The 23,128-nt window shown below is 44.0% G+C and overlaps 1 protein-coding gene across 1 annotated transcript in view; it reads left to right on the forward strand.

The window, feature by feature from the left end:
- The window catches only part of LOC311142907 (neurexin-2-like), a gene marked incomplete at its 5' end in the record, with an annotated part of 198,989 nt that overhangs the window by 144,091 nt on the left and 31,770 nt on the right, over positions 1–23,128 (forward strand). The window contains one exon of the mRNA XM_084178625.1: positions 20,156–20,337. Within this exon, the coding sequence (XP_084034751.1) occupies positions 20,156–20,337 (182 nt within the window). The remainder of the gene's footprint in view (positions 1–20,155; positions 20,338–23,128) is intronic.

The raw sequence follows: 23,128 nt of genomic DNA on the forward strand, positions 1-23,128 counted from the left end.
CAATCTCCGTAGACAAACATTGGCAGTAGAATGGCCCGTACTGAAGAGCTCAGTGACTTTCAACTTGGCACCGTCATAGAATGCCGCCTTTCCAACAAGTCAGTTCGTCAAATTTCTGCCCTGCTAGAGGTGCCCCGGTCAATTGTAAGTGCTGTTATTGTGAAGTGGAAACATCTAGGAGCAACAACGGCTAAGCCACAAAGTGGTAGGCCACACAAGTTCACAGAATGGGACCGCCGAGTGCTGAAGTGCATAGCGCGTAAAATCCTTCTGTCCTCGGTTGCAACACTCACTACCGAGTTCCAAACTGCCTCTGGAAGCAATGTCATCAAAATAATTGTTAGTCGGGAGCTTCATGAAATGGGTTTCCATGGCCGAGCAGCCGCACACAAGCCTAGGATCACCATGCGCAATGCCAACCGTCGGCTGGAGTGGTGTAAAGCTTGCCGCCATTGGACTCTGGAGCAGTGGAAACGCGTTCTCTGGAGTGATGAATCACGCTTTACCATCTGGCAGTCCGACAGACGAATCTGGGTTTGGCAGATGCCATTAGAACGCTACCTGCCCCAATGCATAGTGCCAACTGTAAAGTTTGGCGGGGGAGGAATAATGGTCTGGGGCTGTTTTTCATGATTCGAGCTAGGCCCCTTAGTTCCAGTGAAGGGAAATCTTAACGCTACAGCATACAATGACATTCTAGACGATTATGTGGTTACATCTTTGTGGCAACAGTTTGGGGAAGGCCCTTTCCTGTTTCAGCATGACAATGCCACTGTGCACAAAGCGAGGTCCATACAGAAATGGTTTGTCGAGATCGGTGTGGAATAACTTGACTGGCCTGTACAGAGCCCTGACCATTGCTCTGTATCCAAGGTTTTATGCTTTCTGCAGGACCTTATGGACAGAGGGTGAAGGCTTTCCCCACTGTTAAGGACTATATATCTCGTCCTGTCATATAGGCTTCGACAATAACACGGTGGGAAAAACCCCCCTGTTTTGTTGTTTCATACACTACCTGCTCGTCAAACATCTCATTCCAGAATAATGGGCATTAATATGGAGTTGGTCCCCCCTTTGCTGCTATAACAGCCTTCACTTTTCTGGGAAGGCTTTCCACTAGATGTTGGAACATTGCTGCGGGGACTTGCTTCCATTCAGCCACGAGCGTTAGTGAGGTCGGGCACTGATGTTGGGCGATTAGGCCTGGCTCCCAGTTGGCGTTCCAATTCATCCCAAAGTTGTTCGATGGGGCCTTCCCCAAACTGTTGCCACAAAGTTGGAAGCACAGAATCGTCTAGAATGTCATTGTATGCTGTAGCGTTAAGATTTCCCTAATTAATAAAATGGATGACATTCATGTGTAGTTCCAGTATGATGAACAGACCAAGAGGCAAGATTAATGGCACTCTTTAAATTAGAATTGATTTTCCTACAAGCTCCTCAAAATGTAATCAGCGCAGTGAAAAATATTCCCCCGTTTGATATTTTAACAGAAACTAGAGGGCAAGACATCTTATTTTAATCAGATTCTGATATAAGGTGTGTGTTTCAATATTATACTTTTATTAATTTGGCATGGAAATCCGCCATGTGTGTTCTTCACATATTTAGTTATATAATTACACAGTAATGCTTATTCATTACAAGGATTGTCAGTGTCCATCTGTGACTAAGTCATTACTGATGTAATGACTTCTGTGGCTGTTGAAACCAAGACTAATACCTCCCTTAAACATTTGTGAAACTTCATAAGGATTATCAGTAGGCTATGATTTTTGTCAACAAATTGTTACTGGTGGTACAATAGATGGTCAGATATTAACCTTGATGGACAATTGCATGCTTGATAACTTGCCAGCTGTTGCTTTAACAAAGGGAGTGGCTGAGGAACTGAGTGGCTGACTAGAATTCCTCCTGTTGCAGTGCAGCATCTGACCTTTAAGGAAAGCTCTGTTCATTAATTCATGGAGACCACAGACCCTGGATGGCTGCTGAAATAAGTACTGCAGGGCAAAGTTTTGAGGAGGGGTGGGGGGAATGGGTTATCAGGTGGAACAGATTGAATAGCTTGCGTTGCAGCCCAGCCAGTTCCCCATTAACAGGGCATACCCTGTCCAATCATCCACCCCCACCTCCTCGGCTGAAAACACCAGGTGGTCTGTCCCATTGAAATATAATTATATAATTATATTTCTATGCTCTGTCCTACATGTTCCTGTGCTCCAGATTCAGACCAGTGGTGTGAATGAATGCAGGTCGAAATGAGCAGTGAGGGAGTGAGACCGTCAGAGAAGAGATGAAGAAAAGCTGTACAGGAGGGTTGAGTGACCCACTTTGATAGTAATCGATTGGGCTTTGGGAACCACTTTCTTAATGGGAAGACTAATGCCCCAACTCCTCAGTCAAAGAGGGTGATAGATTCTGTATTTTAGCCAGCTCCACTCTCCAACACATTTGACTCTGTTAAACAGAGGACAGAGGGCATTCAGTACACCACAGAGAATACTGAGTAGAACCCCTGATATGGAACGTCTGGTTACCATGCTAGAGCCTCCTTTAAAGAGTGCCATTAATCTTGCCTCTTGCACTTACACTGAGTATACCAAACATTAAGGACACCTTCCTAATATTGAGTTGCACCCCCCCTCAGAACAGCCACAATTCGTCAGGGCATGGACTCTACAAGGTGACGAAAGCGTTCCACAGGGATGCTGGCCCATGTTGACTCCAATGACGCCCACAGTTGTGTCAAGTTGGCTGGATATCCTTTGGGTGGTGGACCATTCTTGATACACACAGGAAACTGCAGCATTGCAGTTCTTGACACACTCAAACCAGTGCGCCTGGCACCTACTACCATACCCTGTTCAAAGGCACTTACATTTTTTTGTCTTGCCCATTCACCCTCTGAATGGCCCACATACACAATCCATGTCTCAATTGTCTCAAGGCTAAAAATCCTTCTTTAACCTGTCTCCTGCCCTTCATCTACAGTGATTGAAGTGGATTTAACAAGTGGCATCAATAAGGGGATCATAGCTTTCACTTGGATTCACCTGGTCAGTGGAATGGAAAGAGCAGGTGTCCTTAATGTTTTGTGTACTCAGTGTATGTTGTGTGTGATTAACCTGTGTGACTGTGTGTTTTAATGGACCAAATGGGCCACATTACATTTTACACATAACAAGCCCATCTGTACCATCTCTGAATCTCTCTCCAGAGCAGATACAGCTGTACTTTTCACTGAATGAGTCAGACCAAATTGATAGAATGTCTGGGGTTGTGTGGAATAGCTATGAAAAGGCCTCGTTGGTGTTCTGTAAAGTGCCACTTCTGAACCAATTTGAGGATATCAATGGAAATAGTTTGGGGGCTTTGGTGAGAGACACTGTAGAGAGCCTTCAGATTCTACTTTACACTTTTGACTCCTCACACCTTGAGGGAAACAACTGTTGGATTACATATATAAATAGACCTGTGCATCTCTCTACAAAAGTCTTTGCCACTGTTAGTAACAGCTGTTGATTTGAGAGAAAATTGATTAAAATACTTAAATGCAATGTGGAAAGCCGTTTTTTGACAGTAAAATGCTTAAGTAGTGAGACCTAGGTGTCTTTTTCAAATGCTCCCTGTGTAATACAACATAAATATACACTATTTTAAAATGATAAACTTGGATTAGCAAACACAACGTGCCATTGGAACACAGGACTGATGGTTGCTGATAATGGGCCTCTGTACGCCTATGTAGATATTCCATAAAAAATCAGCAGTTTCCAGCTACAATAGCCATTTACAACATTAACAATGTCTACACTGTATTTCTGATCAATTTGATGTTATTTTAATGGACAAAATAATTGCTTTTCTTTAGAAAACAAGGACATTTCTAAGTGACCCCAAACTTTTGAACGGTAGTGTGTATATATATATATATATATATATACACACTACCGTTCAAAAGTTTGGGGTCACTTAGAAATGTCCTTGTTTTCTAAAGAAAAGCAATTATTTTGTCCATTAAAATAACATCAAATTGATCAGAAATACAGTGTAGACATTGTTAATGTTGTAAATGGCTATTGTAGCTGGAAACTGCTGATTTTTTATGGAATATCTACATAGGCGTACAGAGGCCCATTATCAGCAACCATCAGTCCTGTGTTCCAATGGCACGTTGTGTTTGCTAATCCAAGTTTATCATTTTAAAAGGCTAATTGATCATTAGAAAACCCTTTTGCAATTATGTTAGCATAGCTGAAAACTGTTGTGCTGATTAAAGAAGCAATAAAACTGGCCTTCTTGAGACTAGTTGAGTATCTGGAGCATCAGCAATTGTGGGTTCGATTACAGGCTCAAAATGGCCAGAAACAAAGAACGTTCTTCTGAAACTCGTCAGTCTATTCTTGTTCTGAGAAATGAAGGCTATTCTATGCGAGATTTAACTAGGCAAGTCAGTTAAGAACAAATTCTTATTTACAATGACAGCCTACACCGGCCAAACCCGGACGACGCTGGGCCAATTGTGCGCTGCCCTATGGGACTCCCAATCACGGCCGGTTGTGATACAGCCTGGAATCAAACCAGGGGGTCTGTAGTGACGCCTCAAGCACTGAGATGCAGTGCCTTAGACCGCTGTGCCACTCGGGAGCATTGCCTTAGACCGCTGATAGTGAGCATTTCTCCTTTGCCAAGATAATCCATCCACCTGACAGGTGTGGCATATCAAGAAGCGGATTAAACATCATGCTCATTACACAAGTGCACCTTGTGCTGGGGACAATAAAAGTCCACTCTGAAATGTGCAGTTTTGTCACACAACACAATGCCACAGATGTCTCAAGTTTTGAGGGAATGTGCAATTGGCATGCTGACTGCAGGAATGTCCACCAGAGCTGTTGCCAGAGAATTGAATGTTCATTTCTCTACCATTAGCTGCTTATAACGTCGTTTTAGAGAATTTGGAAGTACGTCCAACCGGCCTCACAACCGCAGACCACGTGTAACCTTGCCAGCCCAGGACCTCCACATCCAGCTTCTTCACCTGTGGGATCATCTGAGACTAGCCACCCAGACAGCTGATGAAAGTGAGGAGTATTTCTGTCTGTAATAAAGCCCTTTTGTAGGTAAAAACGAATTCTGATTGGGTGAGCCTATGCCCTCCCAGGCCCAGCCATGGCTGTGCCCCTGTCCAGTCATGTGAAATCCATAGATTAGGGCCTAATGAATGTATTTCAATTGACTGATTTCCTTATATGAACTGTAACTCAGTCAAATCGTTGAAATTGTTGCGTGTTGCGTTTATATTTTTGTTCAGTATAGTTGGTGTGGCTATAAGATTGCATAGAACTGCACCATTTTGACTATCCCTATTAGTAATAGAGGAAGGACTAGAAATTGGAATTACCTTCCTGAGGTTAGGGCCTGAGGCCACAGCCAATGTCAATATGAGGAACTCTCAGAGTAACCAATGATGGAAAGTTATAAACTGACTTACATGGGCTTTGGTTGCTATGTGCAACAGCCCAAGCCCTCTACGTGATTTGAAAACCGAGGGGATATTGAATTTTATGAAATTCACATTTGAACTAAAAGCACTTGGTGAGCAGACCACAGTGAGCTTCTCCTTTGAGCTAACAACAGCAGATTTAAAAGTGGAGTTCAAACGAATGGGTACAAGATTACAACTGACAAAACCCCTGGCAGTATAGACAACAGTATGACGATAACGCTTATAAAGGATGGGAGGTGTTACATGAGCAGGGCTTGGTCTGTCTCTGAGTCAATATCTTGACGCGGCCTTGAAATGTGAAGAGAGGGTCCTGGCTCCTAGATATTTTGGGTGGAGCCCATCATTTTTGCAGAGCATCCTTTGTTTCCAAAAAGTGTTGAAATTGTCAATAATGGTTATGTCAACAGAGTGGCAGTAGTCTTTAAAACAGATACTGTATGAAGTGCTAAGAGTCTACTGAAGCTTTCACAGCCACAACCCAGCAACGGCACGGGACCAGAGATAACCGGCTGCTTTTCAGAGCCTTTCAAGGTGTTGATCAGCTCAATAAAATCCTGTTTCATTATCAATCATTAGCTGATTGACCCTTTTTTATATAATTTGATTTGGTGGAGGAGACATCAATCAGCAGTGTACCGGCAAAGTGCTCCAGGGAAATATCACACTGAGACAGAGGACCATCTCCGTACTCCCCATGTTTCCTCACTAAGGTATCATGTCAATAAGTTGTTGTAATGCGGGTGTATGTATTGAACAGAAGTACGCGGTCCAACGTTTTGAAAACCCTTCTCTCCAGCTTTACACTGAATCGATGAACAGGCTGTGTCTTATCTCCTCTGTTTCCTTTCTGGTCTTGTTTATTTTTGCAGGGGCCATGCATAGCTGGAGTAGCATTGAATTCATGTCTGGCCTTTGCAGTCCACTAGTCGATGGCAGTAATTACACTACCGTTCAAAAGTTTGGGGTCACTTAGAAATGTCCTTGTTTTCCATGAAAACATACATGAAATGAGTTTGAATAGGAAATATAGCAAAATGAATAGGAAATGTAGTCATTGACAAGGTTAGAAATAATGATTTTTAATTGAAATAATAATTGTGTCCTTCAAACTTTGCTTTCGTCAAAGAATCCTCCATTTGCAGCAATTACAGCCTTGCAGACCTTTGGCATTCTAGTTGTCAATTTGTTGAGGTAATCTGAAAACATTTCACCCCATGCTTCCTGAAGCACCTCCCACAAGTTGGATTGGCTTGATGGGCGCTTCTTACGTACCATACGGTCAAGCTACTCCCACAACAGCTCAATAGGGTTGAGATCCGGTGACTGTGCTGGCCACTCCATTATAGGCAGAATACCAGCTGACTGCTTCTTCCCTAAATAGTTATTGCATAGTTTGGAGCTGTGCTTTGGGTCATTGTCCTGTTGTAGGAGGAAATTGGCTCCAATCAAGCGCCGTCTATAGGGTATTGTCACGACCGTCTTGAAAGGGAGCAGACCAATACGCAGCGCGTTGAGTGAACATGATGACTTTAATGAGTACAGCACGTAAATACAAAACAAAAGACGATAGTGAAGTCCAACAGTGACAATGACTGTACATGGAACAAAAACCCACCACACCCAAAGGAAAACATACAGATAAATATGGCTCCCAATCAGAGATAACGAGCCGACAGCTGACACTCGTTACCTCCGATTGGGAGTCACATGACTACACAAGAACTAACCAAAACCACACACACCCAAATGAACACACCCTATTCCCAACCTAACCAAAACAAACCCCAACAACACGAATACACCCTGGCTCAAATACAAGTCCCGGAGCCAGAGTGTGACAGTACCCCCCCCTAAAGGCGCGGAATGCGACCGCGCCTCAACTAGGGCTAACCCAGGGAGGGCTGGGTGGGCATACCTCTTCGGCGGTGGTTCCGGCTCTGGTCGTGGTCCCCACCCCACCATAGTCACTACCCGCTTCCGTAGCCTCCTCCAACTGACCACCCTCCAACTTAACCCCACCGGATTAAGGGGCAGCACCGGACTAAGAGGCAGCACCGGACTAAGGGGCAGCACCGGACTAAGGGGCAGCACCAGGATAAGGGGCAGCACCAGACTAAGGGGCAGCACCGGACTAAGGGGCAGCACCGGACTGAATGGCAGATCCTGGCTGGCTGGCTCTGGCGGATCCTGGCTGGCTGGCGGACCCCGGCTGGACGGCTCTGGCGGATCCTGGCTGGACGGCTCATGGCTGGCTGACGGATCTGGCTGCTCATGGCTGGCTGACGGATCTGGCTGCTCATGGCTGGCTGACGGATCTGGCTGCTCATGGCTGGCTGACGGATCTGGCTGCTCATGGCAGGCTGACGGATCTGGCTGCTCATGGCTGGCTGACGGATCTGGCTGCTCATGGCAGGCTGACGGATCTGGCTGCTCATGGCTGGCGGAAGGCTCTGGCTGATCCTGTCTGGCGGACGGCTCTGGCTGATCCTGTCTGGCGGAAGGCTCTGGCTGATCCTGTCTGGCGGAAGGCTCTGGCTGATCCTGTCTGGCGGAAGGCTCTGGCTGATCCTGTCTGGCGGAAGGCTCTAGCGGCTCCTGTCTGGCGGAAGGCTTTAGCGGCTCCGGTCTGGCGGACGGCTCTGAAGGCTCATGGCAGACGGGCGGCTTTGCAGGCTCAGTACAGACGGGCAGTTCATGCAGCGCTTGGCAGACGGACAGTTCAGACGGCGTTGGGCAGACAGGCAGTTCAGGCGCCGTTGGGCAGACGGGCAGTTCAAGCGCCGTTGGGCAGACGGGCAGTTCAGGCGCCGTTGGGCAGACGGGCAGTTCAGGCGCCGTTGGGCAGACGGCAGACTCTGGCCGGCCGAGACGCACTATAGGCCTGGTGCGTGGTGCCGGAACTGGTGGTCCCGGGCTGAGGACACGCATCTCAGGGCTAGTGCGGGGAGCAGCAACAGGACGCACAGGACTCTGGGGACACACAGGAGGCTTGGTGCGTGGTGTAGGCACTGGTGGTACTGGGCTGGAGCGGGGAGGTGGCGCCGGAAATACCGGACCGTGCAGGCTTACTGGCTCCCTTGAGCACTGAGCCTGCCCAACCTTACCTGGTTGTATGCTCCCCGTCGCCCGACCAGTACGGGAAGGAGGAATAACCCGCACCGGGCTATGTAGGCGAACCGGGGACACCATGCGTAAGGCTGGTGCCATGTAAGCCGGCCCGAGGAGACGCACTGGTGGCCTGATGCGTTGGGCCGGCTTCATGACATCCGGCTCAACGCTCAATCTAGCCCGGCCGATACGTGGAGCTGGAATGTACCGAACCGGGCTATGCACGCGTACAGGAGACACCATGCGCTCTACTGCGTAACACGGTGTCTGCCCGTACTCTCGCTCTCCACGGTCAGTACAGGGAGTAGGCGCAGGTCTCCTACCTGACTTCGCCACACTCCCTTTAAGGCCCCCCACAATAAATTTTTGGCTAGTGCTCACGGGCTTCCAGCCTTGCCTCTGTGCTGCCTCCTCATATTGCCTCCTCTCGGCTTTAGCTGCCTCCAGCTCTTCACGAGGGCGGCGATATTCTCCCGGTTGTGCCCAAGGACCCCTTCCATCCAGTATCTCCTCCCATGTCCATGAATCCTGTGTAGGTGGATCCTGTTGCCGCTTGACACGCCGCTTGGTCCTAGAAGGGTGGGTTTTTCTGTCACGACCGTCTTGAAAGGGAGCAGACCAATACGCAGCGCGTTGAGTGAACATGATGACTTTAATGAGTACAGCACGTAAATACAAAACAAAAGACGATAGTGAAGTCCAACAGTGACAATGACTGTACATGGAACAAAAACCCACCACACCCAAAGGAAAACATACAGATAAATATGGCTCCCAATCAGAGATAACGAGCCGACAGCTGACACTCGTTACCTCCGATTGGGAGTCACATGACTACACAAGAACTAACCAAAACCACACACACCCAAATGAACACACCCTATTCCCAACCTAACCAAAACAAACCCCAACAACACGAATACACCCTGGCTCAAATACAAGTCCCAGAGCCAGAGTGTGACAGGTATGGCATGCAAAATGATCCCTTTTACCCTGTACAAATCTCCCACTTTAACACCACCAAAGCACCCCCAGACCATCACATTGCCTCCACCATGCTTGACAGATGGCATCAAGCACTCCTCCAGCATCTTTTCATTTGGTCTGCATCTCACAAATGTTCTGCTTTGTTATCCGAAAACCTCAAACTTTGATTCGTCTGTCCATAACACTTTTTTCCAATCTTCCTCTGTCCAGTGTCTGTGTTCTTTTGCCCATCTTAATCTTTTCTTTTTATTGGCCAGTCTGAGATATGGCTTTTTCTTTGCAACTCTGCCTAGAAGGTCAGCATCCCGGAGTCACCTCTTCACTGTTGACGTTGAGACTGGTGTTTTGCGGGTACTATTTAATGAAGCTGCCAGTTGAGGACCTGTGAGGTGTCTGTTTCTCAAACAAGACACTCTAATGTATTTTGTCCTCTTGCTCAGTTGTGCACCGGGGCCTCCCACTCCTCTTTCTATTCTGGTTAGAGCCAGTTTGCGCTGTTCTGTGAAGGGAGTAGTACACAGCGTTGTACGAGATCTTCAGTTTCTTGGCAATTTCTGGAATAGCCTTCATTTCTCAGAACAAGAATAGACTGACGAGTTTCAGAAGAAAGTTATTTGTTTCTGGCCATTATGAGCCTGTAATCGAACCCACAATTGCTGATGCTCCAGATACTCAACTAGTCTCAAGAAGGCCAGTATTATTGCTTCTTTAATATGCACAACAGTTCTCAGCTGTGCTAACATAATTGCAAAAGGGTTTTCTAATGATCAATTAGCCTTTTAAAATGGTAAACTTGGATTAGCAAACACAACGTGCCATTGGAACTGATGGTTGCTGAAAATGGGCCTCTGTACTCCTATGTAGATATTCCATTAAAAATCAGCCGTTTCTAGCTACCATAGCCATTTACAACATTAACAATGTCGACGCTGTATTTCTGATCAATTTGATGTTATTTTAATGGACAAAAAAAGTGTTTTTCTTTCGAAAACAAGGACATTTCTAAGTGACCCCAAACTTTTGAACGGTAGTGTACATTCAGGATTCACAGTGAGTGGGTTTTACTGGCTCACTCCAGTCCTCCTTTTTTAATGGCCAAGTTATCTATATCACAGTGTCTCGACCATTATACACAATGCAATCAATTTTCCCTGCTGGGCTTTAGAAGAGATTATGAGTATACCTGGCTGGGGGCCTTTCCACACACTGTAGAAATGCATTCACTACCCATTTCGATATACTATAGAAAAATAAAAAGGATAATACTAGATTGTCTGCAGGTTCTCAATTATTACTGTAGCTCAGGTGGTAGAGCATGGCGCTTGTAACGCCAAGGTAGTGGGTACGATCCCCGGGACCACCCATACACAAAACAAACAAACAAAAAAATTATGTATGCACGCATGACTGTAAGTCGCTTTGGATAAAAGCGTCTGCTTAATGGCATATTATTATTATTATCCAGTCAATGGTATGTCTGTAATTTTTGCAAAAACTAATGTCACTCAGTGTGAGAAAGCCACAAAGCATAATTTAATTTGTTGGGGTCGTTAATTTCACAGGTTCCAGGTAAGGTGATAAAGCAACTTCATTACTGTGGCTATGGTTTTAAATGCATCCTGCGTCCTATTTTTCTGTTTTCTGCTCAGATTCCTAATGTTCCTCGTTGTTTTTTTGATGAAAGAGCCTGGAGCATCGAATCAAAGTTAATTTAATTAAAGGGACGTGGAGGGAAAGGACTGAATGTGTCTTCCACATTTAACCCAACCCCTCTGAATCAGAGAGGCTTGGCAGGCTGCCTTAATTGACATCCACGTCCGGGGAGCAGTTGTTTTAGGGGGTTAACTGCCTTACTCAAGGGCAGAACGTCAGATTTTTTCACCTTGCCAGTTCTGAGATTCAAACCAGCGACTTTTCAATTACTGGCCCAACGCTCTTAACCACTAGGCTACCTGCCGCCTAATGATGATGGTTTCTCACAATAGCGAACATGTTTGTGCCTTAAAAAGCATCTCACGCTCAAGTCACACATTTTTTGCTACAGATGTAGGATCTTAATTTGAGCCAGTTTGCTACAGCAGGAAAATAATCCTGCAGCAACAGGAAATGTGAGTTATGTGGATTATAATTAATGGACATTTTGAAGGGATTGATACATTTTTCGTTAGGGCAAATCAAGCCTGAAATGTCCAAGTGGAAATGACAAACTTTAGAAGCCTTTTTAAAACTCAAATATACTACAAGTTTGCATTCACTGCTGTGCAGGAAAAACCCCAGCAACAAAGATTTATCAAATTAATATCCTACATCTGTATGTTAATCTAAAATTGATTAAAAATGGAAATGTCACATTTACATACGTATTCAGACCCTTTACTCAGTACCTTGAGTCTTCTTGGTATGATACTACAAGCTTGGCATACCTGTATTTGGGGAGTTTCTCCCTTTCTTCTCTGCAGATCCTCTCAAGCTCTGTCAGGTTGGATGGGGAGCGTTGCTGCACAGCTATTTTCAGGTCTCTCCAGACATGTTCGATCTGATTCATGTCAGGGCTTTGGCTGGGCCACTCAAGGACATTCAGAAACTTGTCCCAAAGCCACTCCTCTGTTGTCTTGGTTGTGTGCTTAGGGTCGTTGTCCTGTTGGAAGGTGACCCTTCGCCCCAGTCTGAGATCCTGAGCACTCTGGAGCAGGTTTTCATCAAGAATCTCTCTGTACTTTGCTCCGTTCATCTTTCCCTCAATCCTGACTAGTCTCCCAGTCCCTGCTGCTGAAAAACATCCCCACAGCATGATGCTGCCACGACCATGCTTCACCATAGGGATGGTGCCAGGTTTCCTCCAGAAGTGACGCTTGGCATTCAGGCCAAAGAGGTCCATGTTGGTTTAATCATGGTCTGACATTCCTTTAGGTGCCTTTTGGAAAACTCCAAGCGGGCTGTCATGTGCTTTTTACTGAGGAGTGGCTTCCGTCTGGCCACCCTACCATAAAGGCCTGATTGGTGGAGTGCTGCAGAGATGGTTGTCCTTCTGGAAGGTTCTCCCATCTCCACAGAGGAACTCTCGAGCTCTGACAGAGTGACCATCAGGTTCTTGGTCATCTTCCTGATCAAGGCCCTTCTCCCCCGATTGCTCAGTTTGGCCGGGCGGCCAGCTCTAGGAAGAGTCTTGGTGGTTCCAAACTTCTTCCATTTAAGAATGATGGAGGTCACTGTGTTCTTGGGGACCTTCAATGCTGCAGACATTTTTTGGTACCCTTCCCCAGATCTGCGCCTCGACACAATCTTGTCTCGGAGTTCTACGGACAATTCCTTCGACCTCATGGCTTGGTTTTTGCTCTGACATGCACTGTCAACTGTGGGACCTTATATAGACAGGTGTGTGCCTTTCCAAATCATGTCCAATCAATTGAGTTGACCACTGGTGGACTCCAATCAAGTTGTAGAAACATGTCAAGGATGATCAATGGAAACAGGATGCACCTGAGCTCAATTTCTAGTCTCATAGCAAATGGTCTGAATACTTATGTAAATAATGATATTTATTTATTTATTTTTATAAATGTGAAATAGTTTCTAAAAACCTGTTTTCGCTTTGTCATTATGGGGTATTGTGTGTAGATTGATGAGGAAAAAAAGGGAAGGGGTCTGAATACTTTCCGAATGCACTGTACATCTTCAAATGTGCTGTACTGATCTCAGTGTTAATTCTGAGAATAAGGATTTTCATATGACATAAATTATAAATGGCTAAGTAATTAATTTTGTTCACAAGCTCTCTGTCTGAGATAGTGTAGGCCTACAAATAGCAGTGTAAGGGAAATTGTAAGCTTGGGTGTGATATCATCTAGGTAATAGATAGGGTAGATATGTAATACAAGTGTACAGTGTGAGAAGCTCCTGTAATTGGCCTTCATTTCTTCTGGTGTGAGATGTCTTGTTCATTCTAATTATATAAACAGCACTGTTCAGGGACCTGATATTTGAGAAATATCTGTTCAGGAACTGTTCACTAACCCTCTGCTTCTGTATGCAGTCACTAACTGTTGTTAGTATCTCATTGTCCAATCAACTGTTGTAACAAAAACTAAATCATATGCCAAGCTAATGCCAGCTATATTATGTCTTATTGATGATCTGATACCAACGTCACTGCCCTCTGGAAAACATTCTCTAAAATGTTTCCCATACTTATAAACAAAAACATTGTAATATTTAAAAGGCTTCAAAGTACAGCTTGTGCTTTCATGTGGGTGGATAGAGCTCTCATTAAATGAACCAGACATTCTGAAAAGTGCAGCTCAAAAATGCACAGTCGGTATACTTAGCTATTCTGTATTCAAACACAATGTTCCCATCCATACAACATGTCTACCTACCCACAATAAAAACAAAAACAATTTACAGCACGCAGTCAAACACTTTACTTCCTCTATAACCTGAATCATGTAACTGGTACTACTGTATATTTTCCATCTGTGCATCTCTGCACACTCTAAACCCTTCCAGATGGCGTCAATTAACAAGTCAAGTGACAGCTATACTGTACAGATCTGCCATATGTACATATGGACAGATAATTATACACTACCTACACACTCCACCTTCACAGTGCCATTCTGAACTGATGATGATGATGAATGAAACAGAGGACTTTTCTGCCTGTCTTGAATAAAGACTGTGACCGAGGTCCCTGATCCAATGGATACACAATTAGAGTGGGAAATAGCAACTTCATTGCAGAAGACTCAGCAGCATTAGTCATTACAGTCTGTACAGTAGTAACCAGAATATGCTGTCCACTCCAGCTTTACATCTGAAAAACTATGTCGCCAAGCGGGAGCTCATTAACAGGCCTATTAATCAGTTTGACCATATGACAGATGTTACATAGGCTTTACAGTAAAAGCAACACAGTTTCTCTGGTCTCGGTTTCCTCCCTCCCTATTACCAGCCATATTGATCCTAAGCTGTCTGGAGAATCGTGGTGCCCTTTGTGTGGAGCTCAGGCTATAGGCTATTGAAATGTGCAGCCTTTTCAAATGGAGCAGAAAATGCAAAGATGGCATCTGCTAGGTCTGCTCCATTTGGAGCTCTATTTTATTGATGATCGTCATAGAGACTACCGCAGATTCACAGAGACTACTGTATGTCAGAATGTGTGATAACCCTAGAGCGATGGAGAGAGAGACAGAAAAGAGAGAGTGTGTTTGTGTGTGTGTAGAGGTCTGTGAACACATCCACCTTACAGTATATTGGGAGGTGAGAGTGGCCACCGAGTTGTTAGCTAGCTGTGCTGCCTCTCCTGTTAGATGATGGTCTTGTGATGGCCAGATGGCAGGGTATGAGGTTAATGAAACATTGTTAATATACCTGCCACCAGGTTTAGGGCCATTTTCATCTTTAGCCATTCCAAGCACACTGTAGTCATGGGAAAAGAGCAAGGTGATTTCAGTTTCAATAAGTTTAAGTCCTCTTTGGTAAATTGATTCTGTGATGGGAAGGCAGCGGGGGACTTGGGTTGGGACTTTCGAGTATGAGACTAGTAGTGAATCAGGACCATCCTCTTCTCTCCCCATCTTAATGACGAGGTGTAGGGCAGCTCAACCAAGCCCCAGTCTGTCTGTCCTCAGTGTCTGAAACAGAGGCTGAACCTGACCTCCAACATGGCATCTACTGCCACAGCCATAATTGTAGCCGGCAGTAAAGATAAGATTAGACAAAGCATGGCGCTAAATGGCGAGGAACAGCAGAGAGACATAACATGCTAATTTTAAAACGTCTTGAAACCCTGCGGTGTAGTCATACCCTGAGAGAAAAGCGTCTGAAAGCATCATAGTTAGGTACAGGATTCTGCTTCTGTAAACATGAAGGCTATGGCACCTCTCACTTCTAGGGAGCATAATTACTGCAATATTGTATTACAGTGGTCTAACAGTATGATCAGTAACACTGACCCTGTATTTCTATGTCCAGATTTGTTAGCCTATGTCGTAGTACAATTTTATTGCTTCGGTGGATGATTACAGAATGTACCAGACTGCCACAGAATGTATTAAACTGCTAACTGAAGGAAAACTGAAAGTGAAAGTGAGACTGGAGACAGGGGCTGTGGAAGCTGAATTTTAATCAGAGGATAAACCCAAAACACAATTTCGTCTCACTACGCAGAGAGGGCTGGTGATTTTCACAGCTCAACAATTCTCTCTGCCTCTGTTAGACTTGGCTGGTATGCTACTCCTACATTACCAGAGAGTTTTACACTGGAGGCATTATGAGTCTTATTTACTGTTGGAATAATTAAATACAGGAACCTAGGGGGGGGGGGCTCTTGGCTGACCCACTTAATAGATGCAGCGAATCCCAAAAACACTACATCAGCTGAAATGTACACATAGACACACACACACTCTTGTGTGCACACACACACACCCCTATATGCAGGCAAGACCAATCATGCAGGCAGATAGCTCTCAAATCCCCTAACGCAAAGGAACACACTTATAGTCAAACACTGCAATCACTGCACATGGATAAGTCTCCCTCTCCATCCATCTTCTATTATCACTAATGTATTGAGGAATTGAACAGCTGAGTTATGACTTATTTGGTTGTCTGGTTTCTTCCTCCCTACGAGAGCCCCTTCAGTCCAGCCGTCTCGCCAGTGAGACTTGAAAAGCCACTTGAACAGATACTTCTTTGGTGCTTGTCACTGGGTCATTAACAACAGTGCTGTCTGTAATCAGTGCTGTTGGTTAATAGAAGCCCATTCGCCGTGGTATTCCACATAACGTTAGGGAAACAATGTTCGTTTTTGTTCTTACCTCTAAAGTGTTCTAGTCAAGATGATTCAACATTCCACTGTGATATGTGGCCAGTGTCTAGTTCGTAGTTCTCCACTTTAGACAAACCCTCTCTACAGCTCTTGCCATTAGTGCTACATCAATTATGAAAGTCTAGCCAGAATCGTAGTTTAAGTCAAAGCGACAAACTATTTAAATAATAATTGTTTTACATATTTTTTTTTATAGAATAACTTTGCAAAGGAAAAACCTTTCATATACCGTACGTGACAGGATGTACAGAGTGGAAAATATCTAGATTTGATCAAGCTTCTATCTCATCAACTAACAAATAAAAATGTTTTGTGTGCGCCACCCAGACAACTAAATAATCTAGTATGATGTCAGAGTGATGTGTAAGGAATGCATTTATCAAGGCATCCTTTGTCTCCCAGCTAAAGTAGGTCACATCTTAAGAAGGGTTTTCCTGTTACCATATGAGTTATGGTTCTAATCTGTAGTCTAACTACTGTTCCAAATTAAACCTTCAATCAAATGGAGTCTTATACTTAATTTAGGTCCATCATATTGTAATACCAATACATTTACTTTTTAAAGCATAAATTCACAGTTAAAATTCAGATTGGCAATCTACTGCCAATTTAAAAGTATATAAGTTAGCACTAAATGTTTGTTTAAAATATTGACCTATGGTACAGGCAAAGTTTACGTTCAACACGTTTCAGAATTAGCTGGAAGCACTGGAACCCATTTCCATTTTTAGACAACATTTCCTCAGGCTGAGAAGGAGTGAAAATCTTGCTCTGTATGGTTCGTCTTCACAGATGTGCGAGGTTAACACTTCCTGGCATCTCTGTATGAACATGCCTGTGTGGAGGAGGCAGGGATGCCATGCTGCCAGGAATCACAATCATGTGTGTGGCTCAGCTCAATGCTTTAGGAATGCTTAAAAGGTTTACTGTTTTAATGCAGGACAATTTGCAGACACTCTCACGTGATCCACGTATGTGTGTGCCTGCTTGGTGATTTGTCTCCTTACCCATTTAAAATAGTAATATGATAAACAACCTCATCAATCATTTCTCAATTAAACCTTCTGGATCCGGAGGAGCAGAACTCAATCAATGAATTTTCTGTACAACTCAAGCAGAAATAATGATGCGTCTTTTAATAATATATTTTTGATTCATTAGGAATTGAACTCTGAAATGGAAGATTATTATTCTACCTGTCAAGACCACAGGCATATCATCACATGCCTAGAATTAATGAACAGCGGCACTATGCTGTTCATTAAAGCACACACATACTGTATACTGTATGCCTTTATCTCAACCCACAATACGTTCATGGCTACTAGCCAGTTAGGAAAAGAAGAAGAGAGAAGGTCTCATTCAAAAAATGGGTACTCAGTCAGGGTCTCAACTTACTGTTGAGAGTTAAAATAGTAGAAAACACAAGGTGCAATTTCGAAATTTGCTTGTGCATCAGCAGTCACTCAATTAGCCCATGTCAGCAAACTTTTTTTAGATTGGTAGATTAGTCTAGCGGCTAGCTATCTAAAATTGCAGTAAGCATGGTTGAATTACCGACCGGGGTGGGGCCCATTGATCATAAGTTATCATATAAAGAACTTCAAACATTTGCCTCCACCCTATGGCAAAATGTGTAGAATTGCAGGAAATTTGCTCTAAAACTGCTACTTTTTCTCTCCTCCCCATGGCAAAATGAGTAGAATTGCATGAAATGAGTTATAAAATTGCAAAATCTTCTCTCCGCCCCATAGCAAAATGTGTAGAATTGCATCAAACTTGCTTTAAAATGGCCACATTTTCTCTCCTCCCCATGGCAAAATGTGCAAAATTGCAAGGTGTATGGATGTGGGTATGCAGACCCATGAGCCACTGTGGCCCCTCATGATGAGTTCCGTTTTTTTGTGGCCCCCACCCCCATCAAAGTTGCCAATTCCTGATCTAAGACAAAACCACGACCCAGAATGGCGTTAGATCAGTGAAAGTACTCACGTGGTCCTCTGTAGCTCAATTGGTAGAGCATGGCGCTTGTAACGCCAGGGTAGTGGGTTCGATCCCCAGGACCACCCATACGTAAACATGTGTGCGCACATGACTGTAAGTCGCTTTGGATAAAAGCGTCTGCTAAATGGCATATTATTATTATTATTACGTGAAACTGCACATCATTCAACCACCACTACAGCTCATATTGGGAAAATGATGTAGAAGTTACAACCTGAATGCAATTTTCTTATTACTCACCATATTCGTTGCTTGATATGTTCTCGTTTTACAAGTAGCATGCAAGTCATTTTCACACCAGAATCAACCCACCCAATTCCCCAACCAATGCAAGCTACAATATAGGCAAGACCATCTGACATGCCCTTCCTTCCTAAGAGAGGTCATCGTCACCCCTGCCCACTGTGACTTAATGGGTGAGCCTTGTGTGCCATATGAGCTGTGGTTGTCCTGGTTTCATCACATGCAGTACTGGCAATAAGCTATCAGGTTCCAGGAGAGCAGGTGTTAAGTGTTCTGCCACCCAAACCCTGCTCTGCCTGGGAGACTGGTTGCCAGATCATTCCCCTCTTCTCTTATCTCATGTAGAGGGCCACAGGCGCCAGGACGACAGGGGGCACAGACCTGCCAACCTCGGGTGCTGTGGAGGTGAAAAAATCACTCATACCTGAGATATGACTTGTCAAGCTTCTGATGAAGCTAATTAAAACCGTTATGTAGAAAAGATTTGGATGATATGACAACCAGGTTATGTTTGGTCAACATTGGATAAACTGAGATTAGCTTGTTGTTATAAATGTGAAGCTGATTGTACGTATGAGACTCATTAAAGTTATTAATATCTTGACATTGGTATTCAGTGTGATTCATAGCTAACTCCCATATGTTTACATAAATTATTCATCTCAGGTTATATGAATAGATTTCTATGAAATATTATATTTTTCTCAGTTCCACCTTACAGGGAAGCGGGAGATCAAGTGAAAATAATATGTTCTGATTAGTTACAGAAACCCAAATGCAAAGTGTTGACTCCCTGGGCAGGGCAAGTCATACTACTGCAGCATACTGCAACCCAATAGCCTTGTGATTACAGTTCTGCTGGCATGTTTAGACATGGTGGCACCTCGACTACTCTGCAGTACTGGCAGGTTTACACAATCTAATGCCAGATCAATGACAGCTCAACTCACGACCTCTCATGGTAGTGGTAGGTGTGGTGCAAGTTCTGTACGATAGTGTTCAAACAGGACAATATCAACACAATAAAATCACACGAGTGCATTCAAAATTATGTGAGATTTGTGTAATTATAGGCTGTGTCTGTTTTTAGTGTTCATACTGTGCTGTAAACTTGAAAACTGACATTGTGGCATAACGTAGGGGAATAATGTTTTGTATGACATGTTGTTTCTGCAGAGAGAATAATGGGTTGTGTTAGCGAATGTGATGAAGCTGTCACAGTCTTGTACTTAGCAAGAAAATGGGCATCTAAATTTGGGTTGAGTGGTACTGAAGAAAAATATCAGTAAAGATAGCAAGGTCTGCTGGGAACAAACAAATTCAAAAAACAAGATTTGAAAAAAATGGAACACTCTCTAACAACACTTTATCTCTTGAATAATGTCTCCCCCTTCTCCCTCTCTCTCAATTTCCTCTCCCTATCCCTCAATCTCTTACTAATATTTTTGTTTGTCCCCATTTTTCCTCAGCTGGGACCACGTATATCTTTGGGAGAGGAGGGGCCCTCATCACGTACACCTGGGCCCCCAACGAGCGGCCGAGCACCAGAGCAGACCGGCTAGCTGTGGGCTTCAGTACTCAGCAGAAAGACGCCATCTTGGTCCGAGTGGAGAGCACCAATGGACTGGGAGACTACCTGCAGCTACACATAGTGAGAACAGGAGGGGGGGGCGGGGGGCTAAGAGCATGGTCTGTAGTACTGTGGGGATAGGGTTAAGGTAGAGGATGAGGGTCCCCTTTTTTATGAGTGTTTAGAAGAGGGATGGGTAACTGGCGACCCACGGGCGGCATCAATTTCCATAAACAGAATCATGTTTTTTTGTTTTTTTTATGTGGGAACTCAGTCGGGGTCTCAACTTACTGTTGAGATTTGGAATAGTAGAATGCACAGATGCAATTTCTAAATGTGGTTGTGCATCAACAGTTTTTCTCTTATTATGTCAGACAATCAATTAGCCCCTGTCAGAAAAAAGATTTTTTTTATTGGTATTTTATTCTAGCCAGCTATCTGAACTTGTAGTAATCATGGTCAAATTACCGACCGGGGGCCCCCATTGATTTTGTTATTCAGTCTCACTCAGATATCATATTAAAAACATTTCTCTCCACCCTATGGCAAAATGTGTAGAATTGCAGGAAATGTGTTATAAAATTGCAAAATCTTCTCTCCGCCCCATGGCAAAATGTGTAGAATTGCAGCAAACTTGCTTTAAAACTGCAACATTTTCTCTACGCCCCATGGCAAAATGTGTAGAATTGCAGAAAATTAACTCTAAAACTTCAATTTCTTCTCTCCACTGTCAAATTTCACTTAGTGCCCCCAAAAGGCTAGGGTCAACTCTGACTGTGTGGGGAATGGATGTGGGTACACAGACCCGCGAGCCACTGCGGCCCATCATGATGAGTTCAGATTTTTTGTGGCCCTCACCCCATCAAAGTTTCCCATCCATGGTTTAGAACCAAGGCTTGGAATGATCTGATATGATAGGAGCTGATATCCTGAGGCTGACCGTGTAGAAACAGAATCCTGAAAATGCTCTTGCTGGAGATTTGGAGGACTAATTAAGGTGCTTAGAAAGACTGCGTTAATTTAGAAATTATCTTTAATTTCCATAGAAAATGGTATATGGCAACTATTTCTCATGATATCTATGATTTGTGACAAAAAAGTATTTACCATGCATCTGGATTGACAGGGGAGAAACAACACCCTCAGGGGTGAGTGCTCAGTCCCCTCCTGTACTCCCTGTTCACCCATGACTGCATGGCCAGGCACGACTCCAACACCATCATTAAGTTTGCCGACGACACAACAGTGGTAGGCCTGATCACCGACAATGATGAGACAGCCTATAGGGATGAGGTCAGAGACCTGGCCATGTGGTGCCAGGATAACCTCTCCCCCAACGTGATCAAGACAAAGGAGATGATTGTGGACTACAGGAAAAAAAAAAAAGAGGACTGAGCACACCCCCATTCTCATCGACGGGGCTGTAATGGAACAGGTTGAGAGCTTCAAGTTCCTTGGTGTCCACATCACCAACAAACTATCATGGTCCAAACACACCAAGACAGTTGTGAAGAGGGCACGACAAAGCCTATTCCCCCTCAGGAGACTGAAAAGATTTGGCATGGATCCTCAGACCTTAAAAAGTTATACAGCTGCACCATCGAGAGCATCCTGACTGGTTGCATCACCGCCTGGTATGGCAACTGCTCGGCCTCCGACTACAGAGGGGAGTGCGTACGGCCTAGTACATCACTGGGGCCAAGCTTCCTGCCATCCAGGACCTCTATACCAGGCGGTGTCAGAGGAAGGCCCTAAAAATTGAGCTCCGTTCGAGACTATCCTACTAAAAATTGCCATAGACTCCAGCCACCCTAGTCATAGACTGTTCTCTCTGCTACCACACGGAAAGTGGTACCGGAGCGCCAAGTCTAGGTCCAAAAGGCTTCTTAACAGCTTCTACCCCCAAGCCATAAGACTCCTGAACAGCTAATCATGACAAAGCTGTCATCAAGGCAAAGAGAATCTCAAATATAAAATATATTTTGATTTGTTTAACACTTTTTTGGTTACTACATGATTCCATATGTGTTATTTCATAGTTTTGATGACTTCACTATTATTCTACAATGTAAATAATAGTAAAAAATAAAGAAAAACCCTTGAATGAGTAGGTGTGTCCAAACTTTTGACTGGTAGTGTACATATTACCCACTGGCTATAGGGTGAATGCACCAATTTGTAAGTCGCTCTGGATAAGAGCGACTGCTAAATGACGTAAATGTAAATGTAATATTACCTCAATTACCTCGACTAACCGGTGCCCCTGCACATTGACTCTGTACCGGTACCCCCTGTATATAGCGCCCTTTACTATTATTTTATTTTACTGTTGCTCTTTAATTATTTGTTATTTCTATTTTTTACTTATCTATTTTTTACTTAACACTTTTTTTCTTAAAACTGCATTGTTGGTTAAGGGCTTGTAAGTAAGCATTTCACTGTTGTATTCGGCGCATGTGGCAAATAACATTTGATTTGATTTGAACACCGGTGTTTGTAAGAGATTGTAACGGCAATACATCACGCTGGGAAATGCCTCATTGACCTCTGGCACATTACTTAGACTTCCAGACAAAAAGATGCAGTTAAACTATTTCATCTAAATGAATTATTAATTCCATTTGAACCATTGACTTTCACAGTGCATGTTTGCAATGTCACCCTAGCTGTTCAACACTAGGATACCAGATGCTTGGCCAAACAATAGCGTAGTGTGTGCTATGTTCCAAAGAAGCCTTTAAAGTCAGGTGTAATATGTCCCTGTTTGAGTCCAAGCCCAAACACAGCTGACCCAGATGATTGTTAAAGGGTAAGAGTAGCTTGTTCCCCCAGGGGGAGTGCATGTTTGTTTCCACAACACTGCTGTTTACAA

Source organism: Coregonus lavaretus (assembly GCF_964263955.1).
Source record: "Coregonus lavaretus genome assembly, chromosome: 15".
Taxonomy (NCBI): domain Eukaryota; kingdom Metazoa; phylum Chordata; class Actinopteri; order Salmoniformes; family Salmonidae; genus Coregonus; species Coregonus lavaretus.